The sequence below is a fragment of the Staurois parvus genome, unplaced genomic scaffold (genome assembly GCF_062004578.1).
Source record: "Staurois parvus isolate SC_StPar_1 unplaced genomic scaffold, SC_StPar_1.0 ptg000314l, whole genome shotgun sequence".
NCBI classification, from domain to species: Eukaryota; Metazoa; Chordata; class Amphibia; order Anura; family Ranidae; genus Staurois; species Staurois parvus.
In genome coordinates, this window is record NW_028318110.1 from 1,367,501 (window position 1) to 1,395,265 (window position 27,765).

The following is a 27,765-nucleotide window of genomic DNA, read 5'->3' on the forward strand; positions in this document are numbered from 1 at the left end:
TTAGAGCGTTCTTACAGCTAAAAAACTCCTCTAGAAATCCACTAGTCCTGTTTTTTTTTTTCCAGCCAAAAACATTGATTACAGTCTATGTGTGCACTGACACATAGGATAACATGCTGGGGAGTTTACTGGCTGTAGCAAAAAACGTCAAAAGCCAAACACAACCGCTGTAAAAACGTCTAGTGTGCATGAGAACAAAAGGTGTAGGTAGGTGGAGGAGCTGTCCCAGCTCTAGAAGTAGTTAAACTTTAGACAATCTCCGAAGAGGGGAAAACAGGGCAATCCCAGAAGAGAAGAGGGATAAGGCTATGCTAGGGAATTGACTCTTTTTGGATTAGTTACATTTTCTAGCAAGTTCAAAATCACATTGCAAGTGGATAAAAACACTGCAAATAGGCATTTATTTATTTATTTCAGGTACTTATATAGCGTCGTCAATTTACGCAGCGCTTTACATATATATTGTACATTCACATCAGTCCCTAACCCTCAAGGGGCGTACAATCTAAGGTCCCTAACTTACATTCATACATACACATACTAGGGCCAATTTAGACAGGAGCCAATTAACCTACCAGCATGTCTTTGGAGTGCGGGAGGAAACCGGAGTACCCGAAGGAAACTCATGCAGGCACAGGGAGAACATGCAAAGTCCAGGCAGGAGGTGCCGTGGCTGGGATTCGAACCAACAACCCTAGTACTGCCAGGCGGAAGTGCTAACCATTTAGCCACTGTGCATTTAAATTACTTGAGTTTCCATGCTTTCACCTGCAGTTTTTTTATGTTGGTGACTAGGTCTCTTTAAAGGTCACTCTGCAATGAAAAGAGTAAATGCTTACCTGTCACACAGCCAGTCTGTTTTCTTGAAGGGCTATGATTTCTGAAAAATCTTCAGCATCAGACACATTTCTGGCAGTTAAATGCCCGATGCCATCTGCACTCTGGCTTCTTCTGCTTGTCCCTATGTCCTTACAGGACAGTGTAATAATGGGGGCTGGTGGGGGAAACCAGAACATGCAAATGAAGGACCAGGCATCTTCAACAAACTTGTCCCTGCGAGGGAGGGAGTGAAGGTCGGCACTGGTCTGGTAAGTATTCTTTTTCCTATATTAAAGTTTTTAACATGGATGGTGCCGCTTTAAAGGAACTTGTTACTTGACCTAGTATGAGCAAAAGTACAAGTTCACTTAACATTTCACCAACTTTCAGTGAATTTAAAACCATGCTTCTTTAATGACCCATTTTTATTGAAGTTAGCAAAGTTCTTATTGCCATGCTGTCCATGTAGTAAAAGGATGAATAACTTTATTGGAATCTAGTGGCTGTGTCTGTGTGCCAAGTAAAAACTTATTTCTTTGTCTCCTTTCATTTTGTCCTGCTAGTGGGATTGATGGGGCCCTGAAAGGGTAGGTTTTTAGACCATACAGTGCAAGTGATGGTCACAGCTGTGGATATCTGTACTTTGCAGGTTTTTTGTGCTGTTTTATTCTATGTACACTAATAGCATTGCTGATATTTTGTCATATTATACACCATGTCTGCAAACAATTACATAAACTAAACCTGGAGGTCTGGAATTTTTTTTTTTTTTTTTTGGGACTACCAGAAATCTGCCAATTGTAATGAAACCTGTTCTGGAAGAAATATGTAGGCTGTCATTTCTGACATTTCTTTCCTAGTTAGTTCCTTGTCTGTCGTACTGATCCAGAGACCTAACTACCCTAAGTATGCAGCTCAGGAGTTCTGTCTCCTTTTGCCTTGTATATTTTTAGTTGTCAGCCATTTTTTATGGATGTCTGAAATGTACTCAAAACTCAACCTCTATAAAACTGAACTAGTCACCTTCCTCTTTCACGTCCCAAACAACTCCTTTTCATCTTTCTAAAGCTGGTCATTCACTGTTATTTTCAGCCAGTTTATTTTTTCGACCGCTTGCCGACCCTCCGCAGTACATTCACTGTGGAAGGACAACACATACAGGCACAATCGTGTACCTGCTTGTCAGAAGCCATTTTTGCGGCCACCTCCTCCCTATGTGGTTTGACATAAAGGCAGGTTGTCAGCAGTTCCTGGCCAATGATGCCTGGCTGGGACCTTCTGATCGGCTGTGTCCAATCAAGGCCCAGAGCCCTGTGTTGACAAACAAAACAGGGTTCTGTACAGAGGGAACAATAGCTTTGTTTCTTTTCGCTGCTAAGGGAAAAGAAACACGTAAATCTTTACCACAAAGCAGCACATATTACACATTGTTAGGTACACACTTAATTACTTGATTACCCCTAGACGTTGACCCCTTCCCAGCCAGTGACAGTGTATGTTATTAGCACTGATCACTGTATAAGTGTCACTGGTGATATCAGTGTCAGTTCCAACTCACTCTGTTACTGTAAAATTGGCCACCGCAGTAGCACAGTCCCCATATAAGTCGCTGATCGCTGCCATTACTAGTATGAAAAAAAATTATTTGTATAAGCTAGACCTTCACACAAACCAATTAATATACACTTATTTGGATTTTTTTAACCAAATACATTCTAAATTAAATTTATGAAGAAATTTGATTTTTTTTTAACTACCTGCCGACCGCAGATAGCCGAATGACGGCTACACTGCGGCCGGCCAGTTCTGGGTGGACGTCATATGACGTCCTCCCAGAACGCGCTCTCCTGCGCGCCCCAGGGGGCGCGCACCCGGCGATCTCCGTGATCGCTGTGTCCTACGGACACAGCTGATCACGTGATGTGGTAAAAGGCCAATCACAGCGGCCTTTTACCACGTGATCAGCGGTGTCCAATGACACGCTGATCAGAGGAAAATGCAAGTGCCGGTTCTCGGCTGCACTTTCCTCACGCTGTCAGATCGTGAGGAAAGTACTGCCGAGAACCGGCAGTTGTCAGAGCGGGGATCGGCACCGATCATCAGGGCACTGATGATCAGTGCCCTGATGATCGGTGCCCAGCAGTGCCACCCGCAAGCTCCGCCCACCTGTGCCCAGCAGTGCTCCCACTAGCTCCGCCCACCTGTGCCCAGCAGTGCACCCACCTGTGCCCAGCAGTGCACCCACCTGTGCCACTCTGCAGTGCCACCCACCTGTGCCCAGCAGTGCACCCACCTGTGCCACTCTGCAGTGCCACCCACCTGTGCCCAGAAGTGCCACCCACCTGTGCCCAGAAGTGCCACCCACCTGTGCCCAGCAGTGCCACCCACCTGTGCCCACCCACCTGTGGCCACCCACCAGTGCTGCCAGTCAGTGCCACCAGTCAGTGCCCAGGGGTTGTGCCAGTCAGTGCAGCAAGTCAGTGCCCAGCAGTGATGCCAGTCAGTGCCGTCTATCAGTACCCATCATCAGTGTCGCCTATCAGTGCCGCCTATCAGTGCTGCATATTAGTGCCGCCTATCCGTGACACCTCATTAGTGCTGTCTATCAGTGTCGCCTATCCGTGCCACCTCATTAGTACTGCCTATCAGTGCCCTTTAGTGCTACCTATCAGTGCCCATCAGTGCCGCCTATCAGTGCCCATCAGTGCTGCCTCATCAACGCACATCAGTGAAGGAGAAAAATTACCTGTTTGAAAAATTTTATAATAGAAACAAAGAAACTTTTTTTTTTTTTCAAATTTATTGCACTTTTTGTATTTATAGCGCAAAAAGTAAAGCGCCCAGTGGCGATTAAATACCACCAAAAGAAAGCTCTATTTGTGAGAAAAAAATGATCAAAATTTCATATGGGTACAATGTTGCATGACCGCGCAATTGTCAATCAAAGTGCGGCAGTGCTGAAAGCTGAAAATTGGCCTGGTAAGGAAGGGGGTATAAGTGCCTGGTAGGCAAGTGGTTAAAGATAAAAACAATTTTAATTGAATATGTAATATGTTTCTGTATAGCAGAAAGTAAAACAAAAAATAATTTTTTAGTGGTTGTTTTTTTTTTTTTTCATTTACTTAATAAAACATAAAAAAACCCAGTGATGATCACATACCACCAAAAAAAGCTCTATTTGTGTGAATTTATTTTTTTTATAAATTTCATTTTGGTACAGTATTGCATGGCCATACAATTGCCAGTTCAAGTACCGCAGTGCTGAATAGCAAAAAATGGCCTGGTTATGAAGGCGGTAATGTTTTCTGGAGCTCAATGGTTAAACAGCTGCAAGACCTCCCTATAGCATATGCACATTATTTTATTTTTTTTTATGTTTACTTATCTTCATCTGCTTTTTTTTTTTTACACCACAGAAACCTGACATTTTAACAGGGGTGTGTAGACTTTTTATATCCACTGTAGGATAATATGGAGGGTCGTTTGGAAGCAGTAAAAAAAAAAAAAATGCCTGATGCCCCTGAAAGTGGCTGCAAAAATCTCCAGTGTGCAGGAGGTCTTAGGTCTGTAGACTGAAATAGAACCTGTGTGGCAAAAGTTGTATCAGAGAATAGCTACAGTATCATTTCAGGGATCTTTGGAAAGTATCTTACCAAAAATGTAACTTTTGTTGCAAGGTATGCAGTGTTTCTTGTAGCTCAGTGCAGGAGTCAGAGAAAAGCAGCAAGCCAATTAAACAAGCAAGAAATGCAATTTTTAGGTGAATTCTTTGTACAATGTGCAGAATATTGTAAGGTGGCAGCATTTTAAAGCATTGCTCCAGGAAAAATATGAATCCTTTCTAATCCCCTCCCTCTTTCCCATCCTGCAAGGCGTTTGTTTTACTTTACTTGGTGAAGCAAATTATACCCACCTAAGTGCACTGTCCAAGTCTTTTGTCGACCCCATTTTCGGGGACTACTAACCCAGTGCTTTGGTTGAGCCTAGATTGGGCTGTTTCCCAACAGGCCCTTTGTACAGACTTCATTCCTTTCTGAATCCTGAGATAACCCCACCTCTGGACAGCCAAAAGAAAGTTTCCATGTCGCACAGGCAATAATGTGGCACTCAAAGAAAAACCCCACTGGAAGTACAAAGAAAAAGAGGGCAGACTCGGTACTGGAGCATCACATAACTAGCTAAGTAGAAAGGGCATGCCAGCAAATGAAGGGTGGGATTGAGTTTATATGATTATCCTAGAGATTAGCTTCAGTTTACAGCTGCAGAATATGGTGTAAAGCAGGGCTTGAAAAAGCCGCTGCCAAATGTGAGGAGACATTCCTCTGTGGTGAGCGGCGAGCACAGATGAAGCATGGAGCGACTGCACCTGCGCTCCAAGCCTCATTGTGAAGCCGAGTTCCGGTTTACAACTTCCGGTTTCCGGCTTCTGCGGCACCGCAGCCAAGGGGACAGGTGCAGGAGAGGTCCGCTGAGAGGAGACACCCTCTCCACCGCTGCGGGGGACTCGGAGGGACTAGAAATAAGTACTGTATACAACATGTCATATCACTATAATGGCGGTAATGTTTTCTGGAGCTCAATGGTTAAACAGCTGCAAGACCTCCCTATAGCATATGCACATTATTTTAGTTTTTTTTATGTTTACTTATCTTCATCTGCTTTTTTTTTTTACACCACAGAAACCTGACATTTTAACAGGGGTGTGTAGACTTTTTATATCCACTGTAGGATAATATGGAGGGTCGTTTGGAAGCAGTAAAAAAAAAAAAAAATGCCTGATGCCCCTGAAAGTGGCTGCAAAAATCTCCAGTGTGCAGGAGGTCTTAGGTCTACTCAGTAATGTATATCCCAGCTCCCCTGTACTCCATTATAGTGCTATGACATGGAGTACAGGGGAGCTGGGTATACATTACTGTATACATGTCATATCACTATAATGAAGTACAGGGGAACTGGGATACACATTACTGTATACGTGTCATATCACTATAATGAAGTACAGGGGAGCTGGGATATACATTACTGTATACGTGTCATATCACTATAATGGAGTACAGGGGAGCTGGGATATACATTACTGTATACATGTCATATCACTATAATGGAGTACAGGGGAGCTGGGATATACATTACTGTATACATGTCATATCACTATAATGGAGTACAGGGGAGCTGGGATATACATTACTGTATACATGTCATATTGCTATAATGGAGTACAGGGGAGCTGGGATATACATTACTGTATACATGTCATATCACTATAATGGAGTACAGGGGAGCTGGGATATACATTACTGTATACACGTCACATCACTATAATGGAGTACAGGGGAGCTGGGATATACATTACTGTATACATGTCATATCACTATAATGGAGTACAGGGGAGCTGGGATATACATTACTGTGTACAGTTTTATATTTTGGACTCTTTATTCTAAAGAAAAATGTAATTTCATAAGCTTTAAGGGGGCGGTTGGGGCTGGCCAGGGGTGGGGTTGGGGGCGGACCTGAGCAAGGTTGGGTGGGGCAACTGGTGGAGAGTAAGTTTTGTGACCGGCTAGTAGGTCTGGACTCGAAATTTTAACCCCTGGTGTAAAGGTATCTTTATCATTAAATTTCAGCAATTATACCTATACAGTGATGCCTCGGTTCACGAACTCTTCTGTTCACGAACAACTCTGTTCGCAAACAGAGTTCACAAAAATTTGATTGGTTCACGAACCCCGCTTCAGTTGACGAACACGAGCCGCAGCCATCTTCCCGGCTCTGGCGCATGGTCGTGACTTCCTGTAGGATAGATTGCAGTCACAGACACACACTGCAAGTGTACTGTGAAAACTCTTAAAGTACTGAGAAGCTTTTTGGTGTGCTTTTTAGCACATACTGTACTAGACATCCAGTATGGTTCAAACAAAAATTCAGAGCAAGCATGGTGGTAAGAAGAAAGTGTGGAGCAGTAATGAAGGTGACAAGAATGTGCAGAGCAAGCATGTTGTTGAAAAGAGCGTGCAGAGCGGTAATGAAGGTGACCAGAACGTGCAGAGCAGTAATGAAGGTGACCAGAACGTGCAGAGCAGTAATGAAGGTGACCAGAACGTGCAGAGCAGTAATGAAGGTGACCAGAACGTGCAGAGCAGTAATGAAGGTGACCAGAACGTGCAGAGCGGTAAGAATAAGGTTGTGAAAAAAACAACCATTGAGTTGAAGAAGGAAATTGTAGAAAACCATGACCGTGGTATTCGTGTGACTGATCTGGCCTCGGAGTACAAGATGGCAAAGTTGACAATCTCCACTATTTTGAAGAAGAAAGCTGCCATAAAAGGAGCTGATGTGGCAAAAGGAATAGTGATGTTAACCAAGCAGAGGACGGAAGTGCTGGAAGAGGTGGAAAAACTTTTGTTAGTGTGGTTGAATGAGAAACAGATGATAGCGTTAGTGACGCTATGATCTGTGAAAAAGCCAGGATATTGCGCAGTGATTTACTGCAATATAACCCCTTCTACAAGTGCAGCAAGTGAAGAATTTAAATTCGTGGCATCCGCAGTGTGACAAGACATGGTGAGACTTCTAGTTCTGACAAGGCTGCTGCAGAAGCCTACAAGAAAGAATTTGCGGAATTCATGAAGGCAGAAGGATACGTCGCTCAACTGTGATGAAACTGGGCTCTTGTGGAAAAAAAATGCAGAACAGAACCTATATCACACAGGAGGGAAAGGCACTGCCAGGGCACATGCCCATGAAGGAGATCTCCCCAATGTCCTTATGGAGGGAAACTCTCCCTTTGAACAATAACCACCTCCCTCCCGCCTTCCTGTCCTCCACACTAGAAGTCATCTCAAGCAAGGTTAGTGTGCTCTCTCTTCATACTGTACTATACTGTACTTTTTCATATTTTTGTGGTTCAAAAACAAACTAGAAAAAAGTTCAGAACGGATTAACCTTATTTACATTGAACCTTATGGGAAAATTTGATTCGGTTGGCAACCAAATTAATTTTGTGACCACGTTTTGTTGACCAAATCTATGGATTAGGAAATATAATATTTCTCTGATATGATTTGATTAACCTTAATGAGAGTTCTTTGACCAAGAATGAAAGGTTTAACACAACAACCAAAATTTATTAGTAAATAGTAGGGAGGTCTAAACTAACATACCACAATCTATTTTACAATAAGAAAAAGAGAAACAAAATGTATACGATTCAACCAATGAATTAAAGAATATACTACTCATACCCTAAACCCACAAACAGCAAGACAGACCACACATACGACAATCATGTATATATGTAAAGTGCCAGAGAAATGTCTTGATATTTACCAATTTTTTGATTGAAAAATATACTTTATTACAGAAGTATAAAAAAACACGATATTCGTAATCGGGGTACATCTCACCCTATACTGTGACGCAGCGCACCACATTGCAATATAGTTCCAGGCATACGATAAATACATTCAATAAATACATTCACTCAGCGGTATGATGCCTGACGTGATGTGCGTGGCGAACGAATCCCCAGACCAACACGTCATGCATAACGCCGCTTACCCCGAGACCATAGCATGCTTAGAAAAACATTTCCTACGATTACAAATCATGCAAGATACGGTTGGTGAAATTTACAATAAGCAACGGGTGTGAGGGGGGGAGGGGAAAAAGGGGTCACAGGCCCGAAGCTTTATTGAAGGGACAAAGACACGCAAGGGGGAATAGGGGGAAGGGGAGATCTTCAGACATCCTCTTCCTCCTTAAAGTCCATCAAGGTATAGTCCCTGAGCAGACTGAGGATCAGTCTGCGGCAGTCCTCAATGGACATCCTCTCCCGCTGGTGGATGAGGCGCTTCCTGGCACACCATAAAGCGTCCTTAAAACAACACAGCACCCGCCAGGCGCTGTCAATGTCCTCCAGGGAAAAAGGTCCACAGAAAAGTCCATTCAACACCCCAAAGTGTGTGATGGCTGTCTGTGGCACAAAGTCCTTGAGTTCAGGTTCCAGGCCCTCAACAGGTCCTGAACAAAAGAGCACTCCCAGAAAACGTGATGAGCCGTTTCCTCGTGGATGATGCAGAAGGGGCAGTGCCTGTATCTGCTCAGGTTCCTGGCATGCATAAATGTCCTGAGAGTCAACCCCCCTTGGATTGCCATCCATGCCAGGTCTTTGTGCCTGTTGGTGAGGGTGTTTGAAGAAACATTCCTCCAGACCACTTTTGCAGGTGTCTGAAGGCAGGCCTGGAACCGACTCCAAAATGTAATTTGCTCTGATGAGCTTGTAGATTATCTTCGGTTTCCACAAGTCAGGCTTGACTCCCTGTAGCCCCTGCTCCTTGATAAACTTGAAGGTATCCCGGTAGTACCAAGGAGTGTCCCAGTTGTAGGGGATGGAACTGTCCCAATTGTCCCATCCGAGGGACCTCCAGAGAGGCAACAGGAAAAAGCGTGACATTGCGTTCCCGCCAGAGTCCATAATCCTTTTTGGCAAAGTTCTGCGGATGCAGTTGCAGGCAAAGAACACCCTCAGTTGGGTGGCGATGTCGGGCACGCCCTTACCACCATTGAGGGGTTCCTTGAACATGACTGCCCGCTTCACTCTGTCCATCTTGGAGCCCCAGATGAAGTGAAACACTGCCCTGGTGATGGCCTTACAGGTGTTGACCCGTGGGGGCCAGGCCTGGGCGAGGTACTGCAACACAGGGAGAATCTCGCTGCGGAGGGTGTAGCATGGGGACCCCCAGGCTCGTTGGATCTTCTCTCCTGTCTTCCCCCAAAACCTACCCTGATATACACCTATCTCCCATAGACTTGCATGGGGCCACCCTGATTGGTAGAACTATCCAATCCATCTCCCATATCTGACGCATCTCATCCAGGATTGGACAACTTCCTCATCCCATATCGCTTACATAACTCAGCCCCAGCCCAGAGCCTCCCCTTTTGGTGATAAAGTTACATATGCCAGGTCATGGCACTGAGGCGTCTGGATTCAGGCTCTCTTATCAAAATTCCCTCCATTTATTGAGAGTTTGGAGGGAACCTTAGGTCATAGCCTGGTAAAACTGCATTTTCCAGATAGCCATCACCATTGCATATCTAAAGAGAGGGTACTTTGAAGTGGCCCTTATACAAACAAAGAGATTTAAATGGCCTGCTCTAGATCGGTATGTGGGCCCCATATAGTCTGAGATAAGGTAGTTAATCTAGTGGTTGCCCCCTCTCACATAATAGAGCATTCCTTGTGGCATGCCCATGTTTACACATCAAACATTCCTCCAATACAATACAAAGCTATCTCTACAACTTGATCGCTTGTTCCAATGTCTATGTACAGCACACCGATATCAAACCAAGCTCTGATATTTCTAACTTTGTAACTCGGTTAACGTATAGTTATATAAAAATATCTATTTACAGTTGCTGATGAAGATTATACATAAACCCCTCAGAAGTCAACAGTTTGTAGGGGTCAGAACGGATTAACCTGATTTACATTGAACCCTGTGGGAAAATTTGCCTCGGTTTTGAGTCCAATTCAGTTCGTGACCAGAGTCCTGGAACAAATGAAGTTTGTGAAGTAGCTATCACTTAATATCTCTTTTAAAAAGTCATTTTCTTTAGGTGTACACAACATTGAGCCCTGGTTCACATATATGTGGCCGTGCGGGCTACGTTTTGCAAGGGCACGAGAGCCCATTCATTTGAATGGACTCCTGTGCACTGTGACACGAAGAGAAGAAGTCCCTGCACTTCTTCCAAAAACGCAGCCCCCATGGGAACCTCGGTTCCCAGCACGGTTGCGTTTTCCAGTACGGGCGGTGTGCCATTAGAACTAATGGTACCCGCTCGTGGGTCTGCATTTCTCTGTGTGGGTGGTACAGCCGAATTTTTGTGCAGATCTGCAGTGGCACCACCCACACAGATGTGAACCTAGCCTTAGGAATGAAAAAAGGTCCTGGACTGTCATTGAAAGCACCTGGAGATTCCTACTTCTTTTCTGCCCTGTGGCTTCCAGGTTGCTTTGTGTTTCCGATTTGGCTTGCTCTCTCTTTCCTCCCTTGCTCCAGACTGTTCATTGTGAGGGGTTGTTGAATGCAGTCAAAGGCTATACTGAACCCTAAATTCCCTCACATTATTACTATGCATTTATACACGAATAACGATTGCATATTAGTGATTTTTTTAATGTTAGCCAACCTAAAGTGGTTGTAAACCTCAGACAGGAAATATCAACAAAGCATATCACTCTATAGTGTGTACTTGTCTCAATTAAGAGCACTAAGTGTCATTTCTGTCTGCTGCCTTGTTCCTCTGCTATCAGCAGGAATAATTTCTGACAAGTTTTCCTGACACCAAGAGAAAAAAGGTGAGAAGGATGTTCAGCATACAGCCTGTGATTGACAGCCTCAGCTCTGTTGCTGTATACTGTGTGAAGTCAGCTAGTTAGCTCAGACAAGCTTTATAAATTTTTTTCAGATTTTGAACGGATGTAGAGAAGAGGAAACTGCAGATAAACAGGTACAACCTATGTAGGAGGATTTATTCCATTTCCATTTATCACCTGAGGCTAGTCACTTCACTGGGTGTATGTAAGGGTTTACAAACACTTTACTTTCTATTGTATCTCGCCAGTGCACAAAGCAGATTACTATCTGGGAATACGTCTACCCCTTCACTTATGCTATTATTACATTAAACCAAGTAAACTTTTTTTCAGGTGACATTGGAAATTACTATTATGGACAAGGACACCCTATGAAGCCTCATAGAATACGAATGACCCACAACTTACTTTTGAACTATGGACTCTACAGAAAAATGGAAATATATGTGAGTCTGTTTCTACATTTTGTTAATCTTTTTTTTTTTTTTCTTTTCATTATCCGTTGTAAAATCTTCATCTTCTAGGTTGAGAGACTAGCTCTAAAGTCTCTTTTGAAGAATCTTTATCTGAGATTAAAGTGTTACTAAACCCACAACAGTAAAATCAGTCTGTGTATGCAGTAAAGCATGCTTGATATACTCAATGTGGAACCTAAGGGGCTAATCCTCTGCATTATGTAAAAATGCTGTTTGATCCTGTCTTCTCTGATCCTCCCCTTCTTCCAGTGTCCCTGTCTTATCTCTTGATAAGACATATATCGTGTGGAGACACTCTGCACATGCATAGTTTGGTGTTTATTGCTAGACTTTTTTTTTCTTTTCTTGGGAGAGTGCATGTGATTAGCACAGGGCCAATCAGCACTGTCCAGACAGAGGTCAGGGGTTCTACATCCTAGAGCAGAAAGAAAAATCCTACAAGCTTTAACCAGGGCTTGGCTGGAAACTGATAGAAGTCACAGGACTGTATTTAGCAGTTTATATTTACTAAAATAATTGCATTTCCATGGAGTGTGTACTGTGGGAGACCAGATATAGTGAATGCAGGGTCCTGGGTTTAGTAACACTTTAACTTTCACTGCCCTCACAGTAACTATCATGATGGCGGCAGCACCAGCATGTTGACAAACTTAAGGCCACACTAGTAGCCAGGAGTTTTACATTTCTCTAGCAGAGCTGTCCATGACCTCTATAGCCAGAGTCAGGATGGCAAGTAGTGGGAGATTAGCCAGCTTCCATTTGTTGATCACCCTTCTGCTATAAAATTTAAATAAAAATGAAAAAAGTAAAAAAAGCAAAAGATTGTTTAAAGGCATCTTATCACGACTTATGTGAACTCAAATATGCATGAGCTGTGCACTTGTACATAAACAAAGATTAAGAAACACATATTTGATATCGCTGTGCACATCCGAGTAACGGATATAATTTTAGAGCCATCATTTATGATCAACTCTAAACATTGCCAATCGACAATTTTGGATATCATATTTTTGCAGGCATAGACAATTTTGAGGCTTGGCATATTTGGTATCCATTTCCTTAACACCACCTCATCTGTGTTACATTTTACAAAAACATTGTGAATTATGTTATGTCTGTTTTGCACTATAATTCACTTGTTTTCTTTTTGTTTATAGGTTTGACAAACAGTAGTCTAATTTGCATTAAAGTGAAATCCAGCCCAAACCTTTTTGGATAAGGTGGTGGAATTTTGTATTTTTTTTTTTTCACTGCCTGTGTTGCTTTGGGGAGATTTTATGTCACTTTTCCCAGACACCACAAGAACTGAGAGGAAATCTTCCCCATCTTTGACAATGGTCACATTTAAAAAGGTAGTAAAGTCTCTGCTTTTCCAACTTTTACCTACAGGTAAGCTTATAATAAAGCTTGCCTGTAGGTGGAATTAATATCTCCTAAATGTTTAGGAGATATTCCAGTGAGCAGGAGCTGGTGACAATACAGCGTTGTGCTGTGTGCATGTGCGAGAGCGACGTCATTGCAGTTCAGCCAATCAAACGAACGGACCCTGCGAACCTGGATGGATGACCGGGTGAAGATGGAATCCCTGTCAGCAGTGACAGGGCACTGCTGGAGGGATCCGTTCTATAGGTAAGTCTGACATAATATGCTTGTATGCAGTGCATACTAGTACATTATAGGATAAACCTGCAGGCGGACCCTTTTTTTTTTTTTTTAACGTTTACTAACACTTTTAACAGTTTCATTTCTCTTAGAAAAAAAGTACAAACCCAGATATTCTTACTCTTGTCTATTATATATATCCAAACCTATTAAAAATAAAGGTTTTGTCTGAAGTTCAGCTTTTATTACATAAAAGGTGTATTAAACCCAAAAGCAAACCTTTATTATATTGCAGTATACCAATTCTTAGATGTGATTCTGCATATGTTTTTCTTTTTTAGGCTTTCTTTATTTTCATTTTTCCCCCTTTTTTATATAGCAGCATAAGGAGCTCCAAGTGCTGGGAGAGGAGAAATAGCTGTACACTGGCCATCCCAGTGAAGTGTGTGTGTGGTGGGGGTAGGGGAAGGGGGCTGTCAGCACAAGTCAGGGATTTCACACTAAGGAAGCAATACAAAGAGAACTTATACTTGCAGGCCCAGATCTACAATTCTGTTTCATAAAGACGCATGTGTCTTTTCTGGGATGAGTGTAGAATGCATTCCTTTTTGCGTGTTGTGACATTCTAAATGATGGTATAAAATTTTCCTGTAAAATTAACCTGTAGTGCACCTGGGCATGTGTCTGATCCCCTACACATGTGCAGACATGTTGTGGGTTAGCAAAGACCATGTGCCGTTTTTAAAGGTGGCATTGATCCAGAGCCGGGACTGGTTGTGTGATGTCAGGCGACAGCAGACTTTTAGCCTGCTGTCGGTTGAAAACCGGTCACAGGAGTGCAGAATGAAGTGCATTTCTGTAATTCACTGAAGAAGTAGGGCTACTTCTCCTTTTAATCTTACTTTGCGCCTCTGTCAAGTTTTTTTTTTTTTTTTTTTTTTTTTCTGTCTGTCTGTCTGAGTTAAGGTTTAAAAAAAAAAGGTAGTCAGTAGGACAAGAAGTGAGGGGCTCCCCTGCGGAGGTCCATTCAGTAAAACAGCCTGAGCGGTAGCCCTCCCCCATTGTATTAAAGATGTATAATTTTGGTTGAAACTCTAAGTTAAGCTTGTTTCCTTAGAAGATTCTTGAGCAATAAGTTGCTGATACTTTTGCGATTTTACTCCTGTAGATCGCACAAATCAAGTGCGGTATTACAATCGTTCAGTGTATATAAAGTGTGAATGTTCATGCTTTTGTTTTTCTGTTTCTTAAAGCGCCCTCATAAGGCCACAGCAGAAGAGATGACCAAGTATCACAGCGATGAATACATTAAGTTTCTTCGATCAATAAGACCAGACAATATGTCTGAATACAGCAAACAAATGCAAAGATGTGAGTTCACATTTGTTATGATACAGAGTAAGGGCATGTTAAAGGTCCACTGTAGTGAAACATTTTGTGGTTAATGAGCAAGGTTAATACCCAGTCTTATTTGTAGTATTTAGCTTGACTCCGTTTTCTTCCCAAATGTAGTAGAACTTTATTTATTTCATTTTGAGTAGAGCAAGGGAGGGTTATAACCCCTGTCAGTTTTTTTTTTTCTTTTCGCCATCTGTGCCCCATTTTGGAGTTTTCCCTTCACTTCCTGCCTCATAGCAAAACAGGAAGTGTGAGGAAATACCTGCAGATTAAGGGAATCCTTAGGGAACCCCCAGGTCACATTGAAACGTCCCCTCTTACTTTTCTGGGAACAACCCAAAATTTGGGATTTTCTTTTCTTTTAATAATAATGGTAAAAGGACAAATAGAGAGGGTGAATTTCCTTAATGGGGGCACAGATAGCAATAAATACGTAATAGGAGTTCCAATCCATCTCCACTCTTTCCAAAACGTAAGAAAAAAAGTTTTGCCTTTAGTTCTACTTTAAAGTGTATGTCAAGCCAAAACTTTTTTTTTTTGTTTGTTTTGGATAGAGTGGGTTAAAATTAGAGCTACTGTTGGGTTTTTACTGTGATCTGGGGTTCTCTTAGAGAGATTTGCCATTACTTTCTGTCCTGCTTTCACCAGCCAAGTAAATTATTATTATTATTATACAGGATTTATATAGCGCCAACAGTTTGTTTAGCGTTTTTCAATATAAGGGAGACAGTACAATTATAATACATTTCAGTACAGAAGGAATGTGAGGGCGCCGATCGTGGAGCTTACAATCTAAAGGATCTGTAAGAGGACCAGACCAAGCCAAAGCTAAAATCTGACCGGTGTTTCAGCGTCGTCCTACTCTATTATCCCTGAGTACTGTCTTGTTTTTTAAAATGTTAGCAGACCAGGAAGTAAGAGTAAATTTCTCTAATGGAGCCCCAAATCGCAGTTAAAAACCTGACCGAGGTTCTTATTCTTCCCCACTTTATCCAAACTAAGAAAAAAAAAAAGTTCTTTGGCTGGACATAATGGATGGGGATTTAATAAAACTGACGCACATAGAATCTGGGGCGGCTGTGCATAGTAACCCTTTAGCTTCTAGATTTTATGGTCAAAGCTTAACTGAACAAGCTAAAGTGAGAAGCTGTTTGGTTACTATGCACAGCTGCAACAGTTTTAGTAAATCTCCCCCAATATGTATTTTTTGGACATTTTATATGTGGACTGAGCTGTAAACAAAAGTTACAGGGGTTCAGAAAAAACATGAATCTCTCAGGGGTGGTTATAAGGGCCAAGTTTTATTCATGATGTTTAAACTTAAAAATCCAAAATGCACAGAAAGTAGGGTATATGGTTGTCTATGTCATAGTTCACATCAGAGCTTGCAGTTCCAGTATGTTACCGTTGCAAAAAAAAAGTAGAATATGCTGCATTATTTCTGTACGGAACTGTACTGGAACGCAGTAAAATGCATCAAAAACATACCGGAACGCACATGTCCCTATTTAAATTGAAGTAAAAGGGGAAAAAATTAACTGGAATGCATAAAAACACACCAGAACGCGTAAAAAACGTGCACACAAAAATGCATCTGGACTGCTTTTCTATAGTGTGAACCAGCCCTAAGGACTAGTTCACACTAGATGCAGTTCAGTGCGCTTTTTTTCTGCATCAAAAATACATCCACAGTGTTTTCCATTTATTCCAATGACCCTTGTTTACACCAGTGCAGTCTGTTTCAGTCCGTTTCCGGTGCAGAAAAAAAAAGTAGAACATGCTGCATTTTTTCTGCATGGAACCATACTGGAACATGGCAAACTGCATCAAAACTGCACTGGAACTGCGTGTGGTGTGAACTGTATGTGTAAAAATGCATACATAGTGTTTTCCATGTATTCCAATGGCCCTGATTCTTACTAGTGCAGTCAGTTTCCGGTCCAGAAAAAAAAAAAGTAGAACATGCTGCATTTTTTCTGCACAGAACCATACAGGAACATTGCAAACTGCACCGGAACTGTGTGTGGTGTGAACTTTATGCAAAAACGTATCCGAAATGCTGCTAGAGTGCATATTTGTAGTGTGAACTGGCCCTAAAAAAAAAAAGTTAGCTGAAGTTTGGCTTTACATTTTGTCATTTACTTAAAGTTCATCTAAAACTACTTGTCCATCCACTGTACCTCTCCCCTGTCCATAGGGTGACAACCCTATAACAGGAATTGCAATAAAAACAGATATACTGGCTGGATCAACAGGTAATAAAACCACATTACAGAGAAGACTGCTGCATATACTTTATTTGTGATTTTGCCCATAGTTCCACTTTAACACACAAAGGTAACTTGTATAAACAAGGTGTGGCAAGCAAAACACTGCTTATGATGCTAGGAGTATGCAGTGCATTCAGAAGTATTCAAACCCCCTTCACTTTTTCAGTTGCAGCCTGATACTACAGTTGTTTCAATTCCTTATTTTCTCATTAATCTAAACCCAATACCCCATAATGAAAATTGAAAACAGAATTTTAGAAATGTTTGCAAATTTATTAAAAATAAGAAACTGAAATATCTCATTGGGCAAAGTATTCAGACCCTTTGCAACATCAATTAAAATTTTAGCTTGGGGGACTGTCATTTCTCTTGAACATTGCTGAGCTGTTTCTAAACCTTGTTTGGAATCCACATTTCGTAAATTAAATTGATTGAACATGATTTGGAAAGGCACACACCTCTCTATAAAAGGCCTCACAGCTGGCAATGCGTGCTGTATCAGAACAAAAGACTGCTTGCAGAGCTCAGAGACAGGATTATTGCACAGGTTTGGGGAAGGCTTAAAAAAAGTCTGCTGCACTGAAGGTTCCCAAGAACACAGTAACCTCCATAATTCTCAAGTGGAAGAAGTTTGGCTCAACCAGTACTCTTCCTAAAGCTGGTCACCTGGTCAGACTGAGCAATCAGGAAAGGGGGAGGCGGGTCCAGAAGGACAATCAGCACTGCAGCTCTCCACCTATCTGGGATTTATGACAGAGTGGCTATATGGAAGCCTCTCCTCAGTGCAAAACACATGAGAGCACGTTTGGAGTTTGCAACAAAGCTTTTGCAAACTCCAAGTGGGCTCTCGTGTTTTGCTCTGAGGGGGGGCTTCCATCTAGCCACTCTGCCATAAAGCCCAGATCGGTGGAGGGCTGCAGTGATGGTTTTCCTTCTAGAACTGTGTCTCGTCTCCACACAAGAACCCTGGAACTCAGTCATGTTCTTGGTCACCTCTCTTACTAAGGCTCTTCTCCCCCAGTTGCTCAGTTTGACCAGTTGACCAGCTCTTAGAAGAGTCCTGGTTGAGCCAGACTGCTTCCATTTAAGAATTATGGAGGCCACTGTGATCTTGGGAGCTGAGGCCTTTCATAGAGAGGTGTGTGCCTTTCCAAATCATGTTTAATCAATTTAATTTACTACAGAAGGACTCCAAGGTGTAGAAACATCTCGGCAACAATCAAGATAAATGGGAGGCATCTGAGCTAAAATTTCAAGTGGTGTTGCAAAGGGTCTGATTACTTTTCAAATGTGTTATTTCAGTTTTTTTATTTTTAAGAATTAATGATAAAAAAAAAATGTAATAACTGCTAAAACCAATGGCCACTACTCCATGCTCTTGCTACTAGACCTCTCTGTGGCCTTTGATTCTGTTGACCACTCGCTCCTTCTCAAACTCCACTGCCTTGGCCTCAGAGATTCAGATCTTTCCTGGTTCTCCTCCCTATCACAGCTCTCCTTCGGTGTTACCTATAACTCTGTCTCCTCCTCTCCACTTCCTCTTTCTGTAGGGGTTGCCCAAGCCTCTGTTCTTGGACCCCTTCGCCTCTCTATCTACACCTCCACTCTTGGTCACCTTATAACCTCCCACAGCTTCAAATACCACCTCTATGGCGATGACAACCAAATTGATCTCTCTACAACTCGCCTCACTCCTTCAGTCTCCTCTCACTTTACTAACTGATGTATCAGCATGGATGTCGCACCACTTCCTTGAAGTAAATCTCTCTAAAACCGAGCTGATGATATCTGCCCTTCCTCCATGACTTTTCTATCAAGATGAATCATTCAACTATCAGTCCCTCCCCTCAAGCCAGGGTACTTGGTGTAATCCTAGACTGTGAACTATCCTTTCGGCCTCAAATCCAATCGCTATTCCCTCTTCAGTCTGTCATGAATGCTGCTGCCAGGATCATCTACTTTACCAACTGCTTCATGTTTTCCACCGCTCTCTGTCAATCCCTCTACTGGATTCTGATTGCCTAACAAATTAAATTCAAAATACTAACAACAACAATACAAATCCATTCACAACTCTGCCCAGAGCTACAGCACCAATCTGGATTCCAAATGCCACCCAAATAGTCCTTTCCGCTCCTCTCATGACCTCCTGCTTTCAAGTTCCCTTGTCTCCTCCTCCCATGATTGTTTTCAGGACTTCACCAGAGCCTCTCCAATCCTATGGAACTCTCTGCCTTAATCTGTCCGGCTATCTCCTTCTCTGTCTGCCTTTTTGGTGATCCCTGAAAACTCATCTCTCAGGGAAGCCTATCACGCCTCCAACTAAATGTTTATCACTCCATCAGCTCATCCCCCACAGTTATAACCTTTTGTCCCACTTGCCCAACCTTATTAGATTGTAAGTTCTTAACCCTCTTGTTTTTATATTGTATTGTAACCTTACTGTCTCCCTTTATATTGTAAAGCACCGCACAAGCTGTGGGCGCTGTATAAACCCTGAATAACAATAATAATAGGAAGAAGAGGAAGTCAAACAACTGTAGTATCAGGCTGCAACATAACATTGAAACAAGTGAAGGTGATCTGAATGCACTGTAGGTAGAACATTTCTATTTCCATTAAAGGTCTGGTGTGTGCATGTACAGATAAATGTAGATTTTCACCTCTGATAACATGACATATTACCCATACTCTTTACCACACACCAAACAGGCTAATTCTCCAGACCAAGCTTTGCTGTAAACTTCTGTGAAGCTAGGCCACCTGTTCAAGAGGGATATTACTGCCAAACATTCCTCCTGCATTGCCTACAAAAAAGGGTGCATTAGAGCGATCTCGGATGTGCTCACTGCTCTATAGAGGACTGCTGGTTCCCAAGAAGTTCTGAGCTGTGTTCACAGCAGGTCATCTTTGTTCATGTCCCGTAATAAATAGCCAGCTTTTTAAAAATAGGCATTTTGTCAAGTACAGTTCTTCTATAGTGATGAATTTTCCAGTCCAGGGCAACAGTTTTCTGACAAAGAATAGCATCTACTACTGCCAAAAGTAACGAGTTTAGCATGGTATTTAAATTGCATTTCGTACATATATATATATATATATATTTTTTATTTTTTTTTGCTTTTGTTTAGTCAATGTTGGTGAGGACTGTCCGGTGTTTGATGGCCTTTTTGAGTTCTGTCAGCTTTCCACTGGAGGCTCTGTTGGTAAGGTATTTTTGCTTTCTATGAATTACAAGTTCCAGAAGTTTAAAAGATTTGCATGTAGATTTTTTTTTTTTATCCGGATTGACTGTTAGAAAAACACAGAACATGAGTGCACATATTTAAACTTGCATGACCGTATAGTCCTTAGAGTCCATTCGTCCCTAAAAGCATCAATAACTGATTCTGCTTCTCCGCTCATTGATCTGGGGAGATCCAGCAGAAACAAGAGTAGAACCAGACACGGATGTAGGAAAATTTAAAACGTGAAGAAGTTATTTCAAACCAAAATAGTTTCACAGTCACAAAAGGTTAGTAATCTTTGGCATTGCGCACATGAGTGATCTGATTCTGGAGACTAAAAATCTTATGTGAGTGTGGTATTATTTTAGTTTTATAATAAATTCTTTGAGTTTTAACACTTTTTCTGCACCCTTGTCTGTTTCTACTTTTGCTATAGAATGACTATAGTAATTTGCACATAACATGATAAACCAAAAGCATTTTGAATTCAACTTTTTTTCATTGTAGTTTTTGTAATTTTACTAAATGTAACACCTTTTTTTCCAGCCGGTGCTGTAAAATTGAACAGACAGCAAACTGACATGGCAGTAAACTGGGCAGGAGGGCTTCATCATGCAAAAAAATCAGAAGCGTCTGGGTTTTGTTATGTGAATGACATTGTACTTGCCATACTTGAACTCCTAAAGTAAGCTCTGTTTTTGCTTATGTGTCTGATGCATGATTAAAGTAAAAAAAAAAAATGTTCTTACCTGTCAGCCTGTCCTGTGGCAGTAGCTCCGAACATTGAATCCAGAGGGTCAGTATGGCAGATAGGCAACCTGTATTTGCCTTATGAGAAATAGCGAAATAGCAGCTTCCAACTTTTTATCATGATGGGTTTTTATTAAAACCCAATTCCAACCTCATTAGAGTAACTTACAATGGTTGTAGGGTTCCACCCAGCATCAACTCACCGTTTTTTCTTTTAGTTCCTTTTCTGCTCTCTGTTGTCTGCCTCCAAATGTCCTTTAAGACGCCTTTCTCGAAGGTAAGGTTATCAGGAACACATTCTTTGTTGGCCAGAAGACTTTATGGGGTGTCATCATGATATCAATAGTTTTACTACTAGCATTACTGGCCTCAGTCTGAATGCTTATTTACACCACCATGTAACGCCTACTCCCTGTGAGTGTGTGGTCATATGTAGTGCTTTTCTTTTGCTATGTGCTTGTGAGAGAGCTGTGCTTGCCATGTTACAGTACTAAAAGTACTAACAAAATCAAGCCATGCCCAAACGATTTGCAGCTGTGATAGCGGAGTTCTCTGGTGTGCTTTGAGCGCTGATGCCACCAATCCATACAGCAGCACTCATAACTCCCTAGAGCACATTCACAAAATGTCTTGGGAGTTGTGTTCTGTATGGTGATTCTACATGTACTGGAAGCTACTGCTGACTTTTATTTTTTTAAATTTTATTATTATTATTGTTATTAATATTATTATTATTTCACGGCAATAGAGAAGCTTTAAGTTATTTTTTTTTTGTTACCTGTTGGGCTTTAAGACCTTTTTTTTTTTTTTTTCCAAAAAAGATTTTTATTAGAAGAAATCAGGCATAACAATACATATACAGACGTGAATCCAAAATCGGACAGAGTACTGTATGTCGACTCCCGTGTCGCAGACAGGTCAAACCATAACAGGCAATACAAAACATAACATTGTAAAACATTTTGTCAACATAATATTACAATCCAGGAAATGTACCACAAATAAGAAATGAGTTAGGAGTTATATTGTCTTTTGACCTTTGAGCAGGATTTTCTGTCAGGGAAGTGTGAAGTGTGTGATATCGAATATGAACAGCATCTATGGAAGCCTTAGATCCATTTCATGTGTCCAAGAATTGGAAGTGTAAGTGTTATGGAACGTAATACGTCTGTTTGAGATACAGCATTCTGTATTGGTTATGGTACGAAGATAAGAGTAGAACACAGGCGAGAGCTAAAGATCAGGTAGAAAGAGGGTTAGTTATTAAGTAGAGTAACTTGGTGATAACGTAAGTATATAGAAAGGGAGAAGGAAGAAAGAGAGAAAGAAGAAGAAAGAGGAAAAAAAAGGGGCGGGGTTGAGGTAGGGAGGGGAGGGCTTATGGTATGGTATAACTGAAAAAAGGGGGAGTATATTCTTGCGGGTAGGTGGCTTTCAACATGTGAAACGCGTCACAATGGAAATATCAGCTTATAGTTTGAAGCCATCCCACCAAATGTGCATGAGTGTACCCTTAGCCAGGTGACATCTCCAACAAAAGTCCGAGACATTGGGATCGAACTGGTGAAGCAGGGCTGGGACTCTGTACCATCTAGAGTATAGTTTAAAGTTGCTTTCCTGAGTGGAAACACATATGGAGCCTTTATGAATAAGTGCGTAGATATGATCCCAGTCTTCCTGCGTTAGTTGGAGTTGTAGGTCAGAGCTCAAGGCTATACAGGCTTTCCTAGACTGAATCTCAATAGTGTTTTCAAGGTAAGAATAAAGCTGAGATATAACATGTCTCTTAGGAGAGTCTGTAAAACAGAGTTTTTTAAATGGGGTAAGACATCTAGTATATTGGTTAATGTGTGAGGAACTGTGAATGAAATGGTGTAATTGTCTGTACATCCATGGCGTCAAGGTCAGGAGTGGCCACTTGTTTAGAATGATGTCTCTAGATAGAAACGTCCCATCTTTAAAGAGTTGGTGTATACACAGATTTTTTGGGCGGCTGGATCCTGCAAGAAAAGTAGGGGAAAAACCCGGGGGGAAGTCCGGGTTCATAATAATGGACGAGAGTGGGCCTGGGGTAGGAGAAAAGTCCGATGTCTTAATTATCTGATGGTAACAGGCTAAAGTGGGGCCTATAAGAGGGTGTCCCGTGAACTCAACGGGAAGGTGTGAACTTTTCAGCCACGGAGACGAGGCAAGTGGGGTCTTCGAGAAAGCAGCCTCCAAGTTAACCCACGCTTTTCGACTATGATTCGTAGACCAATCTACTATTCTAGCCATGTGGCATGCTAGTAGCTGGGAATGTCCGGTAGCCCAATACCTCCACTGGTTTTGGGCATAGTGAGTTGGTCAAAACTGATTCTTGGACGTTTGTTACACCCTAGGAATGAGGTACATCAGGTTTCTATCGAATTCTAGTTGTATGGTTTGGAAATCTTTGACTTGGCCATCTTGGATTAATTGACGTATGATTTTGAGGTCCTTGAGGACCAATTTTCTGCACCAGGGACTTCAGTAGATTACTCCTTTTTTGTGCTTATATTTGGTCATTAATAGAATCTGCCCAGTTGGTAGAATTTATGAAAGTGTTACTATATTGTAGGAGTCTAAATTGTGTATTAATAATGTAGAATAACAAAAATGTTAATGCCCTGTAGGTTTCCTGTGGTTTGTCGGTATAATCTCTACCTAGTATGATCCAGTCACATATAGCAAGCAGTCGAGCAGCTAGGTAGCACAGTTGAAAATTGGAGAATACTATTCCAGCTTATGTAGTCGGCATATGAAGGGTAGTAAGGAAGCATCTTTATGAAAGAGGAAGTATTTGTGGGAAGTATTGTTGAGCTATTGTTCAAGGGGGAGTTTGCTAAAATGTAGGGGAATTTGGGGTGGTGCACTTTAATAAGGTTGAATTGTAACACCAAGATATTTTAACTGTATGTGCTGTTTAAAGCTGGGAATTGGGGTGTATTGAGAGTGGCCTCGGGGTCCAAGGAGAAAAGTAGGGATTTTTTCCAGTTATCCTTGAAACCTGAGAAGACCTCGTACTTTGAGAAAGTTTAAGAAGTGGAATAGAGATTGGTTGGTGTCTTCCAAGTAAATTAGTGTATCATCAACATCATCATCATCATAAAGGGAGATATTGGAAGAATTTCTTAATATCAGAGCAAGTGATTCCATGGCTAGAGCGAAAAGTTTAGGCAATAGGGGGACAGCCTTGTTCAGTACCACAAAAATGTGAAGTGTTCAGAGATAGCAGTGTTGACCCCATTCCTTGCCTGGGGGGGCTATATAAACCAGACCTTTTTATTTAGAAAAAAATATTTTTAGAAAATTTGTAGAAGGTAGGGGCTTTCTATACTATTGTAGACTTTGTGAGTATTCAAGGAGATAATAGCCCTTCCCTCTACATACGGATGAGGATACTGCATATTTGTATATGACCTGCATATGTTCATATGAGTGGATCTATCGGGGAGTCTTGGAATTTGTATCCCATTGACCCTAAGGGTTACAAATGTTCGACCTCTGGCCTTCCCATGTACACCAGCAAGTCATGCTTGCCTGGATCTTTCTTTTTGTGCTATGTTTCCATAAGTTCTCTTTCAGATTGCCCCCAATGACTTGTTCTGTTGACTATATGAGGTTGTTGGTCTTTTATTCCTGTTTGTAAATGTATTGTTTGTGGTTGGTTTTGGTCAACTTTCTGGTCCTTTAGGCAGCTGCTGGGCTTGAGGAGGTCTCTAGTCTTCCCAGTATGGCCTTGTGTTGTGGTTTTTTTTGTTTTTGTTTTTTTTTACATTTTTCTACCCCTGTTGGAATAATTTTGTACATTCTGACTGTATTTGAATTCCTACATCCCTCAATAGACAAAGGATTTTTGTACTCATTTTAAAATCCATTATTGAGGGCTCCCAATTTGTCTTTGCTATGCTCTTAGATACTGCTTTACCAAAAACGGAGACATGCATGATAGAAGAGAATTATCCTGAAGGTTGCCTTATGATTTTTTTTTTTTTTCTGCCACTTTCAAATCGCCCTGTAGGCATCAGCATATAACCCAACTGTATCTTAATTCCTGTGTCCCTCAATATACTCCAATAAATGGATTTTATGGCAAGTACCACAATCTCATTAGTGTACAATATTAAAATATGTATGAGTTTGTATGCCTTTTTTTTTTTTTTCTTCTTGTTACACAAATAAAGATAAGTCTATAAAACATTTGCTGTGCAGATGAGTACAGCAATTTTCACATTGTGCAAATGTTTGTCATATCCGAACAATGAACACTATATACATAAACCCCTAAGTGTTAGAAGTCTGAAAGTTCCTTGGTAAATAATCATAAAAATAGGGTACAACAAGTGAATTGTGGAAATTATTTGAATAAACTTTTACAATCAGTACTTCTATATAGTGTCTTGAAAATCATGATTACTGATGTCATACCTTTTTTCTGTAGATACCACCAAAGAGTGTTATACATTGACATAGATATTCACCATGGTGATGGTGTTGAAGAAGCTTTTTATACCACTGATCGTGTTATGACAGTTTCATTCCACAAATATGGGGAATATTTCCCTGGCACCGGTGATCTCCGAGTAAGTTTTTCTTTACATGTCATAATTTAAAATTAAGAATTTTGTGGTTAAAAATTTGCTTGCTATAGTGCATTAAACATTCCAGTTCAATTAGGCCTAGTTACACAAGACGATATGCACTTTTCAAATTTCAAGTCATAACAGCTCTAGCGTGAGTATTGAAAAGAAATTGGAAGTGCAGCATGATAGACAAATTCATGCTTATTGCATTTTATCACTTCTTTGTTTTGCTTCTGGGAGTCTTCTTAACCACTTGCCCTCCAGAGAATTTACCCCCCATTAATGACCAGGCCTCTTTTTGCTACTCGGCGCTGTACTAATTCAACTGATAATTGTGTGGTCATGCACTGCTGTACCCAAACAAAATTTACGTCCTTTTTTTTTCACATAAATAGAGCTTTCTTTCTGTGGTATTTGATCACCTGTGCGCTTTTTATTTTTCGCGCTATAAACAAAAGACCGAAAATTTTGAAGAAAAACAATATTTTTTACTTTCGGCTATAAAGCATCTATAGTAAACTCAAAGTTAGTTATAAATTTAGGCCAAAATGTATTCTGCTACTTTTTTTGTAAAAAAATCCTAATAATGATTGCTTTCTGTGAAAGTTATAGCGTCTACAAACTATGGTATAGATACTGCAATTTACGGGATTTTTTTGCTGTACAGCGCTGCATTCGTTTAACGGACAATTGCGTGGTCATGCAATACGGTACATAAATGAAATCTATGTCCTTTTTTTCACACAAATAGAGCTTTCTTTTGATGGTATTTGATCACCTGTGCGCTTTTATTTTTGGTTTTGAAGAAATTTTTTTTTTCTTAAACGATATTTTCTCATTTTGGTCATACAAAATATCCAAAAAAACAAATTTCGTCATAAATTTAAGCCAAAATGTATTCTGCTACATGTTTACATGTTTTTGGTTAAAAAAAAATCCCAATAAGTGTATATTGATTGATTTTGTGTGAAAGTTATAATGTCTACAAACTATGGTAAAGATAATGGAATTTATACAGCTTTTACTTTTTGACTGCTTATCACATTTCTTGAGGTGCTAAAATACCAGTATAGTACAAACACCCCAAACTGACAGTAGGGAAAGTAGACACCCTAAGCTACAGTGAAGGAAATAAGTATTTGATCCCCTGCTGATTTTGAATGTTTGCCCATTCATAAAGAAATTATCAGTCTAAAAATCGAATGGTAGGTGTATTGTAACACTGAGAGACAGAACAGCAACAAAAAAGTCAAAAGAAATGCATGTCTAACAAATTATGCACTGATTCGCATGTTCATGAGGGAAATAAGTATTTGATCCCCTTCACAAAAAATGACTAGTACTTGGTGGCAAATCCCTTGTTGGCAGTCACAGAGGTCAGACGTTTCCTGTAGTTGGCCACCAGGTTTGCACACATCTGAGGAGGGATTTTGGCCCACTCCTCTTGGCAGATCCTCTCCAAGTCATTAAGGTTTGATGACTGATGTTTGGCAACTCGAACTTTCAGCCCCCTTCACAGATTTTCAATCGGATTAAGGTCTGGAGACTGGCTAGGCCACTCCAGGACCTTAATGTGCTTCTTCTTGAGCCACTCCTTTGTTGCCTTGGCCGTGTGTTTTGGGTCATTGTTATGCTGGAACACCCATCCATGACCCATTTTCAATGCCCTGGCTGAGGGAAGAAGGTTCTCACGCAAGACTGGACAGTACATTGCCCCGTCCATATAACAAATATGCAGCGCCCATAAAAAAAGTGACTTCATGCAAAAGGCGCAAAAATTGACTGCGCAGTAATAGTGAAATCCTAAAAATATCATCAACAAGGTGACGAGTGCAGATGTGAATGGATGAACATAAATGAACCAATATAGTGACAAGGATGATAGTGATCAACTATAGACCGTATAGAATGAATATGAAATGAATCCATTTCCTGTGATTTAAAATAACATATAAAATGATTAACCCAATTTTGTGCTTCAGAAATAGTCCAATGAACTTTTGAATGGATGAGATTAAATAATGAACAATATGAGGCTCCAAATCATAGCAGTGACATTGCCCCGTCCATCGTCCCTTTGATGCAGTGCACTTGTCCTGCCCCTTAGCAGAAAAACACCCCCAAAGCAGAATGTTTCCACCACCGTGTTTGACAGTTGGGATGGTGTTCTTGGGGTTATAGGCAGCATTCCTCCTCCTCCAAACACAGCGAATTGAGTTGATGCCAGAGAGC

At 41.1% G+C, this 27,765-nt stretch overlaps 1 protein-coding gene across 1 annotated transcript in view; it reads left to right on the forward strand.

Annotated features, from left to right (window-relative positions):
* Positions 1-27,765, forward strand: part of HDAC2 (histone deacetylase 2) — a 73,823-nt gene that overhangs the window by 5,236 nt on the left and 40,822 nt on the right. The window contains exons 2-6 of the mRNA XM_089683537.1: positions 11,540-11,652; positions 14,541-14,658; positions 20,087-20,161; positions 20,729-20,867; positions 25,392-25,533. Coding sequence (XP_089539663.1) covers positions 11,540-11,652; positions 14,541-14,658; positions 20,087-20,161; positions 20,729-20,867; positions 25,392-25,533 — 587 coding nt within the window. The remainder of the gene's footprint in view (positions 1-11,539; positions 11,653-14,540; positions 14,659-20,086; positions 20,162-20,728; positions 20,868-25,391; positions 25,534-27,765) is intronic.